Here is a 20,510-nt window from a genome sequence, read left to right on the forward strand (position 1 = left end):
CTCTCGGTAGCTATCCACGGTTATTCATCTTTACAACATTTGAATTTTTGTAATTCAAGGAAAGAATGGAGATAGTTTTAATTTTGAAAAAACAATTAATCTTCAATTAATCTACAAAGAGATGAATTGACATCCAAAAATAATATTATTTTCTTGTTAACAATTGGTAACAACAAATGCATTTTGAGAAAATTCATTGAATAGTAAATAGAGGGTACTTGAGTTTAGAAGCATAATAATTAAAACTTAACTCAAAAGTTTAAAATTATTAAAAAAAAATGGAGAATGTTAAGAAATGGCTCCTATAAAAGCTATAAGAAATCATTACTATCAGAAACTTAGGAGAGATGAATGCAAAAAGGACACATTTTTTCTGGTTTCCAGAAGAAAAATGTCAAATTTTTAATGGAGATTTATACGAAGATACCCAAAGTGTTCTTCCATTTTCAGCGGAATAGCAAACTGATATACTGATTGAACTCTCAGGAAGCTTTATTTATGGGATAGTTCTATAACTGAGGTATCACATATAAGTTCCTCAGGAATGTAGTGCATATTAAGTTGGAAAAGGTGCTTCCCACGATGTGTTATGGAGCAGACACTAACAATGGTTAATTGGCAATAAGGGCATCAATTTTCTTCTCCATATGAGCTTCATGGTCTTCAAGGCGACCACTGATTTTATCATTCGCCTCCCATCGGACCAGCGTTGGAACTCCAGTAAGCTTGAACCTAGAATCCACTCTCCATGGATGCCTGGGATTCCTCCATGTTGGTCTATCTCCAACATAGGCTCTCAGAAGTGCGATATCATCCGATGCTGCTTCCAGTTTTTTGTAGATTACTGGTTCAGCTCTCACACAGTCTGACACAAAAACCAAACAGTCAAGATCAATTAATGATTGCATCCTGTTTCTACAGCAAACAGGTGGAAAATTCAAACCTATTGACCAATTGAGCTGCTCTTGTACTTGCTAATACTAATACAATACATCTAATAATTCTTATTGATTGGAGGTAAGTAGACTCAAATGGTGGAAGAAAGAATTATCTCTATCCTTGTGAGAACCCATATCGATTGGAAGGGCGAACGAAACATTATTTATAAGGGTGTGAAAACTTCTTTCTAGCAAATGCATGTTTAAAAAACCTTGAGGGGAAGGGGAAGGGGAAACTCGAAAGGGAAAGCCCAAAGAGGACAATATCAGTTAGCGGTGGGTTTGGACTGTTACAAATGGTATCAGAGCCAGACATTGGGCGGTGTGCCAGCAAAGACGCTGAGCCCCAAATGAGGGTGGACACTGGGTGGTGTGCCAACGAGGACATTGGTCCCTGAAGGGGAGTGAATTGTGAGATCTCCATTGATTGAAGAGGGGAACGAGTGCCAGCGAGGAAGCTGAGTCCCGAAAGGGGATAGATTGTGAGATCCCACATCGGTTGCAAAGGGGAACGAAGCATTAAACCCAAAGAGGGCAATAATTGCTAGCAGTGGCTTAGGTTGTTAGAGACAATATTTGCTAGCGGTAAGCTTGGGCTATTACAATCCTAGTCCAGCATTTCGTAGATAATGGAGAAAACTACTTAATAGAAAATGTACATTCCTTCTTTATTGTCCATGATTTTTCTACAGTGACAATGGTACACCAAAAATGACCTATCGGACACAATTGAAAATTTAATGATCTATGAAACACTTAATTTTATGCATAGTATTTGTTAACTTTAACATATGATGAATTTGTAAGGGATCCATTTGGCACAAAATAGAAGCTACATAATCCAAATTCAGCAGTGTATCAAATACTATCGTGATGTTTCCATCTAGACATTGCATCGAACATGTAAAGCTCAAAGTGGGAACTAGGAATGATCCAAGAAATCCCACACTGCAAAAAGTTCATACTCTTGGAGACCATCCTTAAACCAAAATGTAAGCAAACTTGAAAAAGAAATTCCTAGTTTAGTCATGAATACAGAATCACAAGAGACCTCCAAATTTTGATTCTCAGTGTCAGCTCCATGATAAAGAATCTCGTAGTCAAATACAGAAACCCATTTGTGTAGATAATGTCTTCAGTGAACTAATTCCTTCAAGTGTTTTTCATTGCATGCAAAGGAAAATCTAATTTCATAGATAGAGTATGCGATAAATGACATAAAATGGACACATACTTGAACCTTGTCTCTCCTGTAGCACATGGTGTGTGTGTGTGTGTGTGCATAGATATCGTTATCCCCCTCCAATTGATTAGGAAAACTCGAGGACTTCAAACACATGTTACAATTATTTTACTCGGAAGACAAAACGCAAGCAATCAAAATCGAGAAGCAACGACAGAACCAGGAATAGAACAAATTCCCAATTTAAAAAAACAGCGACAAAACAGCAATGGCGTAACGTTCACGATTTTCATCTTCCTTTGGAGATCGGTAATCACAGCATCCACAAAAAAATGAAAAAAAAATCTTCAGAAGTATCAGAAAAAGCGGGGAAAAAACAAAGAAGTAGAAGAGAATTGGTGTACCAGGACACCAGCTGAGAGAGGTGGAGGGGTCTTTGTCGGCCAAGAAGAGGATGAAATTAGCTTTGTTGTTCGGCAGTTCCGATCGGAATTTGTCGAATACAGCATTGAAGTCGGAGACGGTGGCGTCCTGTAGCTTCAGCGGCATTTTTGAAGAATCACCGTTGAAAGAACGAAAGTGAAATTGCAGTGTGTGAATTTGGGCGAAATGCCCTATGAGATAAATTGTCAGCTGTCAGCGCAAAAATCGGAAATATAATTTCTTTTTTCTTTTTTTTTCTTTATAAATAATCTACCAATTACCATATTTGCTGTATTTTTAAGCTAAATTAATTAAATTATTTTCAAATTTTTAAAATTTCAATAATAATCTTTAAATTAAAAAACATTTTTTTGGTTAAAAAAATGAGAAACAGTACATGGATGACAATTGTCCAAGGCTTATTTTTTAAATAACAAGAGGACAAAATTATACATTTATGCATTTAATTTTTACCATTAATGTTTTTAAAATTTGACTTCAATTTTTCATTAAAATTTTTCATTTTATGTTTTTAGAGATGTTTTTTTAGATCCAACCCAATTATTTGTGTTGGACGATGAAGGTTCCACATCGGCTCATTTAGGGAATGATCGTGGATTTATAATCAAATAATACTCTCTCTATTGTTATGAGATCTTTTGGGAAACACGGAGAAGCCCAAAACAAAGTCATAAGAGTTTATATTCAATTCTAAAAATTAAAATCAATGACCATATAATGATTTTTTTTTTTTTTTTTTTTTATAAAAAGTGGTGGACTAGTGGACTAGTGAACTAGAGGAAGCGACAATGTCGGCTTGAATACCGCAAACATTGGTGAGAATCCAATGCCCCGAAAATGTAAGGGTTCTTCTACAAGGTTCGTCCACGGAGGGTGAGCCAGGACCTAAGATCAGGCCAAAAGGCGTATTTGATGGACAACTGGTGAATATTCAAGTACTACCTCTTATTGATCCCAGTGAATATTCAAGTAGTACCTCTTATTGGTCCTGAGGGATGGAGAAGCCTAAGTTAGCCGAAAGATGGTTATCAGCTAACCGGTGAATATTCAAGTACTACCTCTTATTGGTCTTGAGGGACGGAAAATGCTAAGTTAGCCAAAGATGGTTATCAGCTAACCTGCCCTTCATTTTCAGGGAAAGGAGTAGAGAAAATACCTCGAGTCAATATTTTTTATTATAATAAAATAAACGTAAGTTGAGATTGGAGACATTTAAGCATTAAGTTAAATATATAATAAAGTGTTTACATCATATCATACAAGTTTGGATGTATTAAAAACAAAATATAAATTTAAGTCTAATAGACTAATTGATTTTAAAAAGTATTGACAAAGTGTTATTACAATAACGAATCATTTCATACAACAAAAATTGGTGTTTACAATAAAATAACTTATTCTGTAAAGAATCAAAGAATTATACAGTGTTTTATGCTATTCCTTCTACTTCTCTTATAATATACCCATCTTTCTCTCACTCATTTACATATAATCTGGCCTGCATTCTTCGGTTCACGACTGCATATTTTATCTCATTGCTGCCTGCACCAAAATCTTCTTCCTCCAGTACTTTGTTGCCCCGAGACGACGCCAACGATCAACCCGGGATTTCCGAGGCTTTGTGGACTTAAACTCTGGTTGCTAGAGGCTTTTGCTATGTCGGTAGTACCAGCGATGAGCTGTTTGACTTATTTGGTATGAGCATCAGAGCTGCTGTTGCACATACATTCAGGAATAGGGTACTTGGTAACGTCTCGGCCGACTTTGCTCGTTCGAAGTTCGGGCTGTCCAAGGGAGTCCTGATGCAGCACCTTGATGATCTTGTTAAACTCTGCTTCAGGGAGTGAGGAATCCAAGAAGAAGGGAAGCATGTGCCTTTTGTTTGGTGTTATGTACTTCTTGTGCCCAGCGTAAGCCCTGTGTCCCTGTAATAGAACGAACAACCGACTCGTTATGATCTTATGATCGAACTCGAGAAGCAAGTGTTTTCACACGACACCAGTGAACTAGTAGTAGAAGAAGAATCTGTACCTGAATGGCATGGCCCATATTTCCTCCGTGAGAAGGCATGAAAACGTTGCTGCTCTCACAAACAATATAGTCAATAGCAGCCATAAATGAAGCTTTTTTCGTAAAAGGTTCGAGTTCGCTCGCCAAAGCAAGATCTTCCTTGTTGTAAAAGTTTGGGAACTCCCTTATTAATGGTTGCAGGGCTTCTTTTCCTCCTAGCGGTTGCCCTCCGGCCCAATATATTCTCGTATCCCCCGGTGCGCCGAGCGCTTTCAGTAACCTGAGTACGTTGAGAGATTTAGTCAAGCAGAACCTAAAACAGTAAATGATCAACAATGACAAGCGCATGGTTAAGATATCTTTACCTCATAACCTCATAGGCATTCAGGGGACAAAGGCCTGCAAGTTTTCTATCATGGTAGCTCATGTTTGATCTAGCAGTTAAGAGTTCGGGTCTTCGTATTCTTTCGTTGTTTATCATCTCATCATATTCCGGGCTCAACCCAGGTAGACAACCGGTTCTCACCCATACATCCTTCTCCATTCGTAAATGAAGAGCGAGGTACGGTCCTTTGCTTCGCATTCTCTCCGTAAGCTTGTTACCGAGTTCCACAATTGGTGGAGCGAACCTCAAAGCATGAAAAGCAACCTAAAGCACAAACAGGAAAAAGAACAACAATTAACACTGATATCCCCTCATTTCATCAGCATTATTATGGCAAAATTACTTATGAAGCAGCCACGATAAAAACTCGATATGTTTTTGTCTAACTCGACTGAGTCTAAGCGACAAACAACTAATCAAGAGATCAAAAAGAGTTGTTTACAAGAAGAAAAAAACCTATAATACCTTGCATCTGAGCTTTTGAAGATCAGAAGGAAGATCCTTAGAAAGCCTCGAGTCCAAGCCACGCAGCAGCAGTACCCCTTCTCGTCTTAGCTGCGAAATTCAACACACGTACCTTAATATCGTCAAGTTACTAACCAAAACGTTTTGCAGTGACAAAGAACATAAAAACTCTGTCAAAAAACATAACGACAGCTAGATGACACAAAAGCTTTAGTTGGTAATATGTAGCTGTTTGGTCAACCTTAAAAGACAGGGCATATATGTTGTGTATGAATCTAGACAGACAGACTTACACTTGTAGTTCAAATTATGCACGAAACCAACTGCTCTAGTAATTATTCATCGTAAAATCAAATTAACATCCACACCCACACGTAAAAAGAGTAAATATATTTTTGTAACAACCCAAGCCCACCGCTAGCAGATATTGTCCTATTTAGGCTTTCCTTCGAAGCTTTTTTTTTTTTTTTTTAAACGCTAGAAAGAGGTTTCCACACCCTTATAAAGAATGTTTCGTTCTCCTTCCCAACCGATGTGTGTCTCACAATTTAAGCTTTCGGGTTTAGTAGTGAGAAACGAAACTTCAATCCAATATCCATGCACTATGGCAACACGAACGGTCTCAAAAACTCTACTACAAACATTAGAATGAGTTACTATTTAGTTCAAATGTATTGTGTGACACATTCAAAAGCAATTTTCAAAGATGCTTTGTGATGAAAAAGAGTAAATTATACGGTAAGGATATAATGAAAACTAGCAGAACAGTTATCAACAGATTCTTTTCCTATCATTCAAGAAGGCAGCCATTTTTTTAGCAGTGAGCTTCAAAGAGAAGCCATGGCAGCTAGAAGAACAAACACCAAAATTCCTTTGATTATCCTCACCTTCCTGAGGTAACGCGACCGAATCCAACTGGGTGAGACGTGATGTGGAGTCGATTTTTCCTCCACGGGACGAGTCATCAGATGTGTCGATGGCAGTGATGAAACTATATGAACATCATCTGCCAGGACATTCTTGAAATGCTCCAAATCAAATATATCAGAAAACTCACTGCAACCATCAAACATAAGCACACAAAAACAAACTTAGCAACTGATATATGAGAAAACACAGAATCTATTCCAGTTCTTATGAATTAGATACTTCATCAAACAAATAGACAAAAAATGGATATCTACTTCAAATCAATATATATATCAATCGTGTTCATATACCTTTCATCTCCCCAGATGACGTTCACTTGAAAGATTGGAACAACCAGAGCAGCCCCGAGGATTCTAGCAATCACAACAGCATCAACAATCTGATTTCTCTGTTGATTCATCCCACCAGAAACTACCACCATCAGATACTTAGTCCTCTCACTAATAACTCCAGTGGTTGTTCTTTTATATTCTTGGCTGAAATCCAAACACGGTTTGTAGCCCAGTCCATCAGGCTGCTTCCAGAACTCCTGCTGTTCATTTCCATCTCCAAAACCCTCATCAGACTTCAAAACCCCATTTGAAATCGGCCGAAGCGATTGGATAGAATCGTTCATACTCTCATCCTTCAGAGCATTTTCTCTTTCTCGATCGATTACACCCGACTTCAAAACCCTATTAGAGACCAAACCCTGCGATTGCGATTGCGACATGAAGCAAGGGTACGAAACATAAGCGATTAAAGGATCGAGATTCAAAGTAAGCTTAAGCATCCCCAAAAAACCAAAGAGAAAAATAGCCAGAAGCCAAAGCTTATTGGAGGCTCTGTAAGTGAAAAGACTGAGATACTTGTCGTAATGTTTAGAAGATTTCTTCGGCGAATCAAGAAGAGATTGAAGAGAAGAAGAAGACAAAGAGTTTATGATTTGAGATGGAACCGAAATGTAACATTGCTTCTTGGAATTACTGTTCTTCTTCGCCATTGACAAGCCAGAGATCAAACTCACAAGCTCTAACACGAAATCACTTCCTCTCTCAGATTATGAATCTCATTAGAAGAAGAAAAGCAAGCGGCGGGAAGAAGAGAAGGAATTTTCCTGATTATGATTACGCGTTGCTGACCAAAATCAGCGGCCTTGTTTTGAAAGGAAGCTTGGAGCTCTTTATATTGGCTTAAATTTTTAATTATTATTAAATTCTAAAAAGAAAATTAATCATAATTATAATTCCTTAAGTAAGATTAAATAGAATAATACCCATTTATATATGAAATGACAACTATACCCCTATGCTTATTTTAACTGTTAAATATTTCTGAGACGTGTGAAGTTCTGAAACGACAATTATGACTATTTATTGCCTGAATTTTTTTTAGGTTCGGTAATTATTATTTTAAATTTCAAATGTCCCATCAATTTTTAAATATTTTTTTAATTAAATTTTTGCAAAGTTCAGATATTAAATATATATATATATATATAGCATACAATAAAATTTATAATTAAAAAGTTGTTAATTTTAAGCCTATAAACCTTAATTACTTGTACCAAAAAAAAGGAATAAATAAAATAATTTAAGGAATTTGACTTTTAAAAGCTTGGTTTTTATTTTTCAACTTTCATAAATTTGGGTGTGTGACAGTACACCATGTTCAAATTTTGACTAAGATGAAATGTTTATGTATATTTAAATGTGATTGATACTTTATATTATAATTTTTTATAATATTTATCGTCTAATTTAAATAAAGATATCGGTTAAATTACACCTAAATTAATGTTTTTTTTAACGTATATTAGTATTTTAATTCTAAAATTTGTATGATAAATATTTTTTTATAAAAAAAAAAATAATAATGCTCATATATTTATTATTTAAATGAATGGGTGTAAATACTTTCAATGAATTTGAATGCAACTACATGCCCAACTATATTTTCAACTATGAAAATGTTTTGAAATTCTTTTAAAAAATTTAGGAATTAAATAAAAATTTTAAAAGTTTAAATATATTTTCGAAACAATATTTAAAAAAAGAAAAAAAAAAGACAAAGGCATGTGATTATGCTGCCGTTATTCCAAGACAGGCTGTTGTTTCCCTGTCCTAATATGCCACTCTCATCCAATCAAAATACCCCGTCCTCAATTATTTTCCACCAACAATTTCATTTCCCTGCCAGCTGGCTTCCATTTTCTCTCCACGCTGGCATCTCTTGCCACGTGGGTTTCCATTATGGACCCATCCCCATCAGCAACACCCATTTTTCATAAAACTTTCATATTTCTTTTCTTTCAACTTATTTTCTTTTATATGCTAATAATAAGAATAACAACTAAAAAATAATTAATATGAAAAACTTATATAAATTTTTTTAATTATAATACTTGAAAAATAAAATTTATTTATTGACGATGAACGAGTAGCTATAAAATGTAGCGGACGAATTAATGAATATTATGACAATTTGGATAAATGTCAAAGTCAATCTTCATCGACATAAAACGAAATAAATTGAATAATATTATAAAAATGGGTAATCGAAAGAGATATGAGATATGTGGGTGTCTGGATGATTGATAGTTTCCAACCCAATCCAATGGGGTTCCTTCAGCCTACAAGGCTCCAGCTGTTTGTTTTGCCAAATGCTAAACTTGTGACGTGTTTGGTTATTTTCTTATATTTACTCAATTTTTTATGGCTCAAAAAATTCAATAAATGTCCAATTTGGTTGAATTATTAACTTATTTAAGTTAAATTAAGTTTAAATAAATAAAAAAATTATGTCTGAATGAATTAATGAGTTCTCTCAAAAGAACTATATTGTTAATTTTAAAACGCATTTTTACTTAACATACAATTATATATATATATATATAATCATTATTTATTCTCCATCTACTCTTTAAAATAATTTTTTTCAAAATATATATTTAAATCGTGGGGAAAATCTTAAATAAATGTTTAAAAATAAATAAATAAATATTTTAGGAACAAATTTTCATTTGCCCCATTCCCAACTAAAAGAGAAAAAGAAAAACAAAATTTTTACTCAACCAAATAATAAAATAATTTATATTTTCTAAACCTATCATTTATATTTTAAAAAAAAATACAATAACTCATTTTTCTATTTTAATATTTTTGTAAAAATAATTGTTAAAATAATATATATGGAAAACTTTGAAAGTGATGGGAGCTTAGAATTTAGTGTAAAATTCAATTGATTGTTGACTAAGACCAAAATAAAAGTTCCCCAATTTTGAAGCTTTATGCCTAAACCATACAAATTATGATTATTTTAATTTAGATGCCACGTGTTCTATTTATTAAAATTAATTAAAATTTTTAATTAACTGAAAATAAACGCCAAACGCCCAAAAATACTGTCAAACATAAAATTTTAAAATTAACATTTTAATTTCTTTTTTTCATATTATTATTTAGTTTAATATTCTCCATAATTTTTTTAAAATATATCATTCACCACCTCGTCTATCATTAGACTTAGAAACTAAATCATTTATTTTCGCATTGATTAAACTATTTTCTTTAATAATTGTGGTTAGCGTCTAAATTAAATTAAATTAAATTAATAATCATATGACTCTCTTTTCAATATTCAATTTATTAAAATATATATATATATATATTAGAGTTGAATAACGAAATTGTTTCTTAACAACTATTGAATGATGAATAAAAAATGAATAATTAAAATGGATTTTATTGGGTTATTATTGGATTTGTTGGAATAATATAATTCCATATTACCAAACCACTTATAATCATATCTATATATATATATATATTTGGTGCATTTTTACTAATGGTTGGTGTACTTCACCCAATAGTTGGCCTTATTTTTGGCCCTTTCTTTTATCTCAATTCATTCATTTTATTTTTGGGTTGGTTTTCTTTTTCCTCTTCTGTGTTCCCTTGCATCTTCTACCATATGGTCATGTCATATACTTTTCGCTTATAAGAGTGAATACTATTCTAGCAAACCAACACGGGTCCATTCAGTATGTTTTGTCTTCACACACAAGCTTGCGAGAAAAAATTCCAAGAGGTTCAAACAAAATATGCTCAACTTCGGAGTTCCTATGACCCAGCCACTGAAAAGGAAAAAGAAGGTGCACCTTGTTCATTTAGGTAGTAACTGCAACGGCTCATGCCTAGGATTTGAAATCTAGATTTGGCACTTAATGACCCCAATATTCCTCTACATCGCTTGCGACATGGTCAAGTTACTTGCTCCTTGCTTCTTAAGAGTGAACAAGACCAACATGTTTTGTCCTCACTCACACGCATCCCAGGAAAATTCATATGATGTTACCCAACATAGAATTGCTTCAAGTAAATCACGCTTAACCACGAAACTCCTATGATTGAGCCACCAAAAAGGAAGGTGCATTTTGATGGTATAGATAGTAATTTTCATTTCCTTTTAAGTCTTTCTTAGTCATCTTATTCTCAAGAAGTTCCTATGATTGGGCTACAAAAAATGAACGTGCATGCATCTTAATGGTATAGGAAGTAATTTTTATTTCCTTTAAATCTTTCTTAGTCATCCTATCCTAACGATTGCTCTCTTTAGAAAGTGGTATTGGTTAATTCATGTACCGCTCTTTTACTTGAGTATCACCGTAACTTTCAATTATGTTAAACATTTTTTAGTCATTTTATTCTTAAAATTGCTCTCATTTAAATGTTGTCTCTGTTCATTCATGTACTTCTGTCACATTCAGTTGGATGGTTAATATAAAAGTGAGAAAAATCAGTTGAACCACTCCATTCATTGTTATTTAATAAATAAAATTTAAGTAATTTTGGTTGCTTCCACAAAATTTTAATAATAAAAATAGAACATTATAACTGGAAAAAAAAATACATTTTTTTTTTCTTTTTATTAACCATGTCAATCTCTTTTGTATTTTAATTAAAAATATAAAATTTAATTCATTAACCTTTTAAATTAATAAAAATACACTTTAATTTTATATTTTGTCGGAAAAATATCCTTATATTTTTAAAAAATTCAATAATGCCTTTGAACTTTTTAAGAATACCTTTAAATTTTTAAAATTTTCATTGATGCCTTTTAATTTTTTAAAAACCTTAAAAAACATTTTTAAACTTAGAAAAGAAAATAAAAAAATACTTTTATCATAAATACACGTCTTTTCAAAGTAACATTAAAATGTTTGTTGATAATCTATAAGATAACAATAGACGGTTTTCGTCCATATATTAACAATAATAATTTTTTAAAAGTAAAGGGTACTCATGCTAGTTTTAAATTTATGAATATTTTTTTAAATATAATATTAACCCTAAAAATATTTTTAAATTTTTTAAAAAAATTGAAGAGTATTAGTATATATATATATATTTATTTATTTTAGGGGTATTTTTTATTTTTTTTTAAAGTGCAACGTAATATTAAAATTTTTAAAAGTTTAGAAGTATTTTTGAGATAAATATGATAGGAATATTTTTTTTTATTAATTTAGCTTAATTCTGTTATGGGTCTATTTCTTTTTAGTTTTATTAAATAGATTAAAATTTTAATTAATTAATTTTTTTTTTTTTTTTTTTACTACCCATCTTAAAAAAATAATAATAATAATAATAAGACAATAATATAAAAATAATGGGTGTGACATTTAGGCCCCTTGTTCATGAATGATGTTTGTGTTTGTAAGATTAAATGATTAAAAAAAAGAATTATATTTGAATGTCTAAAAATGTAAGCAAATATTTTGGGCACATCACATGCAAATTCATTGAAGCAATAAAAACACTATTATCAAAGTTTTTAAAGACTTTAGAGCCACAAATTTGGGAATGGTTAACATAGGGTTGGGGTCATCCCCATGTGATGCCTACAAGACCTTTTTTTTTTCGTCGATATCTAAAAGCATTCTAAATTTGGGATTTGAACTTCGAGAAAAACACGATTAGTAATGAAGTCGAGATTTATAAACGAGATCTATAAACCTTTGAAGAGCCGCGTGAACCAAATAGACAAGGAGACACCAAATACACACAATGAGTTTAACCTACTGAGTTGGGTACTAACTTAGCCAAGGTGCATGCTCCTTTTTTTCTTACTTTTCGTGACTGTGTATAATCCCGATAGTGGGACAATGAAAAATGGAATAAACAAAAGGGATTCGCTTATCTCACTAAAGAGACATACAATACTATTCTAGCTCAACTAGACACTGTTAGAGTCTAAACATTGACTTAGGTATTGGACTGTATTGCACCTCGCTTCATTTTTATACGGGTTTTTGTCCTTATTGGTTAGATCAGTCTTTCAATCAATCACTACCTGATGTGAACCCTCGGCCAAAATCTCGCATCAACAATTATTTCTTTCTAATATTCATTCCTAAAGTGTAAGATGATTCTATGCTAATATGATTTGTCTTAAAGTCGGACAAATTTTGTTTAATATAACATGTGCTATAACTAATCATTGTTTTAGCCCCTCGTGCAACTATTATGTAGCGATATCATTCATAATTTTAAAAGGCAATGTTGTCTTTGTATTTTAAATTTTTATTCGGAGAATTTAAACCAATAAATAAAAAAACTAAATCCTTTTTAAGAACGCACAACAAAAATAAATTACTAAATTAATAAAAATATCCATAAATTTTGTATGTCACGTAGAAAATTTTAATATAGATAATTATAATTTTTTTTTATATTGGATAAAAATAGTTATAATTTGGATGCATTTGATTGAAACCCTACTTGAATCCAAAATGGTAGGCAAAATAATTAATAATGGCTGGTTTCATGCATAGTTTGAAGGTTGCTCAATTAATACCAAATCATATAGGGCACTATTTCTTGTGATAACAAAGAAAAGAACATGCTATGTGGGTCAATGTGGTTGGCCACTTTTCGTTACATGAAGGGCACATACTCGGGTGTGAAATTACCATCAAACCCGCTTTTCCATACATTTTTGTTATTATTTCACTCAATGTCAAGGACGAAAAAAGTCCATTCACAAACGATAAGCCCTTTTGGTAGTCAAGTCTTTGAAAGAGAGAATGATTAGAATGAAAGAGACAGATAACGTTCGAGACAATACCATATATTTACTGATAGTTTATATTTAAAGGTTATATCTTTATGCTATTTTTGAATTGGGTATTTAGTAATTTAGCTCGAACGAAACCAATAGAGTAATCGAAGGTCAAAGAAGAGGGTGAATTTTCTCGAGAAACAAACAGAAAATGGTATGAACTTGGGAAGCGAAGGAGAGGAGGAACCATGTTTGTATCATGTGAGCATTGTCCCCTTTGGCATGTGCATTAATTCTGCTCATGTCACCCTCAATCTCTGACTTTCTTTTTTCTTTTCTTTGTTTTAAAAAAGGGTAAAAAGCAAAAGAAAGGACTGAATTTTCTTTTTGTTTTTGTTGGTTTCTCATTTGTATTTCCTCTACTTAGTATCCACTTTCTTTATAATATATATTATATGGTGTAAGTTAGTCAAATGCTCGATACGTCGCTATATTAGTAGCGTATAAACCATGTTCGTTAACCAAGTTTGTACGTTTGGTTATAGTGGCGTGGTTGAATGTAGAGCAGTTCACTCGTGAAAAATCTATATAGGAGAGTCAATTCATATTAAATCCGGAATCTAAACCGATTCCGAAGGAGTTTACTTGACCCATTCTCTAGTCTCTACGAGTATTGTACATCTTTATTAGATGAGAACACGCGGGTCGATCTACCACCTATATGGAAATAAGAAAAAGAAGGAGAGAAGGGTCCCATAGTTAGAAATTGATACAGACAGAAAAGGGTTTGACAGGAAAGTTGTTTCTCGACCGATAGGGAGAGGAACGAAGCAGCTCGACTGTAGAGTTACGGTCAGGTCCTTCTAACTATACTCTTTGTTTTCCAGGGAGGAAGATGATTTACTATTGATCCGCACATATATATTTCACTTTTACAAGTTACTAGTAGGTAACATGATCATGCCGCAAAAGATAGTTGAAGCCAACAACTGGTGAATCTAAATTTCAAATCCTTGTCTGAATCTTGGTCTGAATCCACGAGGTGAATTTACGATTATAATTGAATATTATTATTATAGAAGTCTTTAAATTATTTTATTGTTGGCATATTCTTAAATAAATAAGCGTGACATTAATTATTAAGCGCGTATGTGCTTGATTAACAAGATAAGATAAATAGACAAATAAACTAAATATAATAATTTAGTTTTTATTTAAAATATATGCATAATCGAATATTTGTTTTAAAGGCATATTATGTAGTAATTATTATTAAAATAAGAAAAAGAGTGCAAATTGTAAATGTCAATTATGGGCCGTTGGCAACTTGGCCCAAAATCTTCATCTTGGTCTCAAGGGGATAGGGTCATTCATTGATGGGCTTGGCCTAGACATTCACTTACATCCCGGTCATGGTCAGGTTACTAGTATGCTTTGTTTTTACTCACATGCACGTTAGAAAAATTTCTAAGAGGTCACTGACGTAGAACTGCTCCAAATAAAGCATACACAACCATGAAATTCTTATGATTAAGCCACCGAAAAGGGAGGTGTACCTTGTTGGTATAGGCAGAGACTCCCAATTTTTTTAAAATTTTGCTTAGTCATTCTATTTTTAGGATTGTTTTCATTCCGTTCTTAGTTCATTCATGCATCCTCTCCTTTATTCAGTTATTTATAGTTGCATTTCTGGTATATGTAATTTTAAAACGTTTATAAAAGATAAAAATAATCGCGCGAAAAAACCAATAAACAAGGTTAAAGATATGGTTGTACAGTAAGGAATAGGCTAAAAACCCTTGAGTTGGTTGAAGGGAACCATGGTTCTAAAACAAATGAGACCATCCCTTCACACTAATGTCACTATTATACCCGAAATGTGGGGATATTGAGTATTTCTTAAAATACTAAAGTCACGTGTTATTCTTACATTTTGTATGGATGATGACTGCATTTGGTCGATGAAGGCTATGAAACTAGTGTTAGGATACTGCATTATATTCTCTTCTTTATTTTATTTAAATTTCACTTGTTTTGTTTTAAAATTTTGTTACGAATTTTTAAGTCTATAAAATATTTTAAATGAACGTTTCCGCACTTAACAATCATGTTATGCATTCATGGCGATCTTATTTTTAATAGAAAAATCAAGCCGTTACAAAAGACTATATTAATGATTGCTACTACTTATGAATTACGTTATGCTCATATGATTTATCCCATAAACGGTGAAAATTATAGACATGCACGGAGTTATGACAAAACTTTACCTTCCATATTAAGAAGACAACCTGGACAACCCGGACAACCCAAGAAATTGAGACAAAGAGAGCCCTCAACCACCAGTTAAGCAAACCATGAAACGCTCAATTTGCGATCAGATAAACACAACAAAAGAAGTCGTAAAAGGAAAGTTAGTAATATGTTAGTTTGTATGCATTGAACCAACCCAAGAAAGCTCTTTGAGCTCCCATTCGTTCGTTACTAAGCCAAGGTCCGAGGTCTCGGAGTTAGCACATGAACCAAAATTTTTAATGGGTTTAAAATAATATATTTTTTTTTTATAAAATATATATTTTTTATAATGTAGGATAATGTAATTATATATATATAAAAACATTTAACAATCTTGAGAGAGGGCTTTCGTTTGGTACCCTCTTTTCCCTCTGTCTGCGTCAGGAGGTGAGATATAGCTTTAGATTTCATCTCTCTTCGTCTTTCTGGATCCACAAGCAAACTCCCAGATCTCAATCGCCACCCATCTCCTCCGTCTTAAATTCCATCGGATTCTGACCCCCTCCTTGCTCTTCCATAACTCGCCTCTTCATCAAGGTAGGGTAAGTTTCCAAATCTCCACGTGTTGTTTTGCTTCTAATTTCCGGTGATTACAGATTGTTATCTTTGCTTGTAATTCTGTTTTGCTATGGAATCGAATTGGATTGTTGTTCTTTTCCCATTTTAGTGATGCTTGAGGTCGGAGTTAGGGTTTAGTTTTTCATTCTTGCGCTATGGTTATTGGGTGCCCTGCTGTACTCCTAGATCCCAGGGCGTTGTTTGGATTGGACATTGGCTAGTGATCTTTAGATGCGTTGATTGTGTTCTGGGTATACAGTTGATTGGATTTTGAAATTTTATGTACTTTTTTGCTTTGTACCTTAAGATCCAAGAAGCAATGCCATTGCAATTGGTTGACTAGTATTGGATCTGCTTTTTATGAGCGAATGTGAATGCTATTTTTCTGGAACTGATTGGGATTTGAGGTTTTAGGGTTTAAGTTTACAACCTGATCGAGGAATAGATTGTGAATGATCTTTTGTTGTTCATTTCAGCTCCAATTTTTCGCTTTTAAATCTGCCAAAAGAAGGGGACTTTTTGTGTATTGTAATATTAATAATGTTTTCATTTGTATGTATTCCGTTTCAGTTTCGTTATACATCTATAAACCATGTGGAGGTTCAAGCCTTTCATGCACAAAGAGCCATCTGGTCTTGAGGGTCGATCAATCGATGTTGGAAATCTTAAGATTCAAGTAAGAAACGTCATTGCTGAAGGAGGATTCTCTTGTGTGTACTTAGCTAAGGATGCTGTACACATTTCGAATCAGTATGCTTTGAAGCACATTATATGCAATGATGAGGAATCTCTTGAATTGGTGTTGAAGGAGGTTTCAGTTATGAAATCACTTAGGGGCCACCCCAATGTTGTTACACTTTATGCCCACACTATCATAGATATGGGACGCACAAAGGAAGCTCTACTTGTGATGGAATTTTGTGAGAAGTCTTTGGTTAGTGTCCTGGAGAGTAGAGGAGCTGGATACTTTGATGAAAATCAAGTTCTCTTAATTTTCAGAGATGTTTGTAATGCAGTATTTGCAATGCATTGTCATTCCCCGCCAATTGCTCACAGGTAAAACACGGTAGCTAGTTATCTATACCCCAGCAATGTGATGATCTTTTAAGTTGTAATAATATACAAAATCTTGATTCTGCCATATTTCATAACTAGTTAATGAACCGACGCGATTTTCTCAGCTAGTAGTTTGGTTGTTAATTTGAAGCTTTGTAATTCAGGGTAAAAAGATCTCTACTCAATAGCTTTGAAGTCATGTCTACGCTCTATTTTTTGTTGTATATGGTTTTGGTTGATCTAATCCAACCATGTTTGGAAACATCGGTCAATGGTGCATGGTTTTTGTAATGATGGTGTTGTCTATGTTTTTTGTTACCGAGTCTAATGACTACACTAAAATCTTGATTCTTTTTAATAGCGATTCTTTTATTGCACTACTAATTATTGATTTTCCCTTGTCATTGCAATTTTCAGAGATTTGAAAGCTGAAAATCTTTTGTTAGGCTCAGATGGCCTCTGGAAATTATGTGATTTTGGAAGCACTTCTACAAACCACAAGCGTTTCGAGAAGCCTGAGGAAATGGGAGTGGAAGAAGATAACATCAGGAAGTACACTACACCAGCCTATAGAGCCCCTGAGGTATTAAGGGATCCATATCCTAAAAAACAACTTGCAGTTGTGATCTCTGGTTGTAAATATGTTTGTCATTATTTTGATCTTTTTACTGTTATGGAACAGATGTGGGATCTATACCGGAGAGAGCTTATAAATGAGAAAGTTGATATATGGGTATGTGAAGTCTTCCTCTCTATCAAAACATCAATTGTGATATAGAGTTTATGTATACACTTATTATGATTCTTAGCACTCTTCTTCTTGGTTGAACACAACTTTGATTTATCATATATGAGGTAGCTTACAGGCGGATTACCATGTTAACTATTGATCTTGAAGCGAGGAAGGTCGACATTGCATATTATCCAACAAATCGCCCAAAAATTAAAATTCAAGACATATATTGAGGATGATTGATCTCATACATTCTATACACGTTTAAGTGTTTGATGTTCCTTTTATAATTGAGATTTGAATTCTATTACATGACAGGCTCTTGGGTGTCTTCTCTTCCGCATATGTTACTTCAAAAGTGCTTTTGATGGAGAGTCAAAACTTCAAATTTTAAATGGGAACTATCGAATACCAGAGTTACCTAAATATAGCTCATCGATTACAAACCTAATCAGAGATATGCTCCAAGCGTCACCAAATGACAGACCAGATATCACGCAGGCAAGCGCTTTGCTTGATTGGCCATTCATCTCCATGAATTTAGGTTAGTTTAGATTTCTCATGTCCATGACAATAATAGGTGTCAGGATTTTCATAATTCCTTCCTAATCTTAGGGTTTGTTTGTGTTGTGACAGGTCTGGTTTCGTGCTAATGACCAGCTACCAGTTGAATCACAGAAGTCATTACCTGATCAGCCACCTGACATGCCCTCTACAGACAAACAGGAAGGTGAGGGTGAAGGTAGCTTTAGCATTCACTAGTTTGATTAGATCTCTTTCCCTTAAGATACTTTTTAATCAATGTCTCAGATAGGAGGTAGGATACATGATGGCATCAAATAAAATCTTATTCTTCAGGAGCATTTACTAGTTATTCATTATCGAGTTAGTTTAGAAAACAGAGGTCATTTATATCTCTAGTTGGACAAATGTGTGAAGGGCTTAAAAATTATGGTTTGGTGTTGAAGTTTGTTGATATGAATGATATCTTATCAGGCATTTCCAACCCTGTGAACAAGTCGTCTCCTATGCCTCGTAGAAGTCCACCCGCAGTTCCTTCAGTTAAAAGTTCGTCACAAGCAGCAGCACATATGCCTAAGGCAGCAGGTGGAGGTGGAGGTGGAGGATCGCTGGGTGCTTTCTGGTCTACTCAACATGCCAATGACACCGTCAACGAGGATACCAACAGAATTAGGTTCGATGAAGAGTCAACTTCTCGCTCATCAAAACATGACAGGATTAATCCAAATAATCATTCTTCGCTTAAGAATGCTAGTCCTGGGGATGTAGTCCAAAAGTCAAACAAGACAGTGACAGACAGTGGTTCATTCAGTGACATCAAATTATCGTTTTTCCAGAATGAAACAGACCGTGGTTCCGAGGGATCAAAAGCATCAAAAACCGAGAGTGCAGCTTTCCAGGATAAAGCTTTTAACAATTTTGTTTCTGAGTTTGATACCTCCAAATTCAGTTCTGATGTCACTAACAACAGACCAGGAAAGGAAGTAGCATTAGAGGCTGAGGTGGAGAAGTTGAAGGAGCAACTGAAGCAAGCAAATGTGGAGAAAGCTGAAATCACATCCAAATTTGAAAAGTTGTCTGCCATCTGCCGTTCTCAGAGGCAAGAGATACAGGAGCTCAAGCAAGCACTTGCTGCTAGGAGTCCCTCACCAAAGAAAGTTGAAATAAAAAGTCATAACTCACGGGACGTTCAACCTTCTGCCATGCCTCGGGTATGCCCTCACTTTCTTTTTCGTCCCGTGGATTTGATATTCTTCATTGCAGGGAAAGCTCCCATCATTATGTAACGTAAAATGATTTGTGTTAATTTCACCTCTCAGCTGCAAAAGGCCGATTCGAGTACTCCTATCCCTGATGCAAAGCCATGGCAGGCCTTTGCAGAAGAATCCTCAAACCAGCAGCCTGTTACGACCGAGAAGGAAGTCAAATCTGTGAGAACTAGAAGCCTGTCGAGAAAGCAGGCTTCTTCTTCAGACAACACCGGTTTCGAAAGCTGGGGCTTCGGAGCTGAGAGTTTCACAGCCGTGTCTGCTGGAAGCTCCAACAAATCTGGATTTACTGGTGAAAGGAATAGTCCACAACAACGTACTGGTGGTGAACCGAAAAACACCGACGTATCTTCACAACCTGCTGGATGGGCTGGTTTCTAGTTCCAGCCATGATAGGGAGCTGAACAAGATCTTTGAGTGCAGTTTCTTGATTGTTGGCAATACTTTTCGAGAAGGATTCAAATTCGTGCTCGGCTTGAAAGATAAGTAATACCGATAGGGATATTTTCATTTAAAACCAATATATATATATATATATATATGTGTGTGTGTGTGTATTTGTGGTTGTGGTTGTGGTTTATAAGATCATGTTAAATGGCGGTACTTCTGCATGTGTTGCTTGTTTCGGGTCTAATATGATATAATAAGTTACCATTTTTACTATACATCGGACTTGAAA

The 20,510-nt window shown here is 34.2% G+C and overlaps 3 protein-coding genes across 4 annotated transcripts; 1 reads left to right on the top strand and 2 right to left on the bottom strand.

Annotated features, from left to right (window-relative positions):
• Positions 1-468: 468 nt before the first annotated feature.
• Positions 469-2,743, bottom strand: LOC111789830 (Thioredoxin superfamily protein). Its single transcript, XM_023670533.2, has 2 exons — positions 2,526-2,743; positions 469-865 (listed from the first exon to the last, which is right to left on the bottom strand). The coding sequence occupies exons 1-2, from the start codon at positions 2,668-2,670 to the stop codon at positions 612-614; spliced, it is 399 nt and encodes a 132-aa protein (XP_023526301.2). The 5' UTR covers positions 2,671-2,743; the 3' UTR covers positions 469-611.
• Positions 2,744-3,875: 1,132 nt separating this feature from the next.
• Positions 3,876-7,502, bottom strand: LOC111791492 (O-fucosyltransferase family protein). Its single transcript, XM_023672864.2, has 6 exons — positions 6,646-7,502; positions 6,313-6,481; positions 5,426-5,515; positions 4,941-5,224; positions 4,597-4,855; positions 3,876-4,490 (listed from the first exon to the last, which is right to left on the bottom strand). Exons 1-6 carry the CDS (start codon positions 7,335-7,337, stop codon positions 4,254-4,256), a joined length of 1,731 nt encoding a protein of 576 aa, XP_023528632.2. The 5' UTR covers positions 7,338-7,502; the 3' UTR covers positions 3,876-4,253.
• An 8,524-nt stretch (positions 7,503-16,026) lies between these two features.
• On the top strand, positions 16,027-20,496 carry LOC111790841 (uncharacterized). Of its 2 annotated transcripts, none has more exons than XM_023671930.2 (8): positions 16,027-16,236; positions 16,823-17,308; positions 17,726-17,891; positions 17,991-18,041; positions 18,360-18,542; positions 18,678-18,771; positions 19,038-19,774; positions 19,883-20,496. In XM_023671930.2, exons 2-8 carry the CDS (start codon positions 16,845-16,847, stop codon positions 20,210-20,212), a joined length of 2,025 nt encoding a protein of 674 aa, XP_023527698.1. In that variant the 5' UTR covers positions 16,027-16,236; positions 16,823-16,844; the 3' UTR covers positions 20,213-20,496. The 2 variants fall into 2 exon arrangements, with proteins under 2 accessions (XP_023527698.1, XP_023527699.1); XM_023671931.2 differs by having other exon boundaries at positions 16,027-16,231.
• The last annotated feature ends 14 nt before the right edge of the window (positions 20,497-20,510 follow it).

Source organism: Cucurbita pepo, chromosome 3, assembly GCF_057944985.1.
Source record: "Cucurbita pepo subsp. pepo isolate OVF chromosome 3, ASM5794498v1, whole genome shotgun sequence".
Classification (NCBI taxonomy): domain Eukaryota; kingdom Viridiplantae; phylum Streptophyta; class Magnoliopsida; order Cucurbitales; family Cucurbitaceae; genus Cucurbita; species Cucurbita pepo.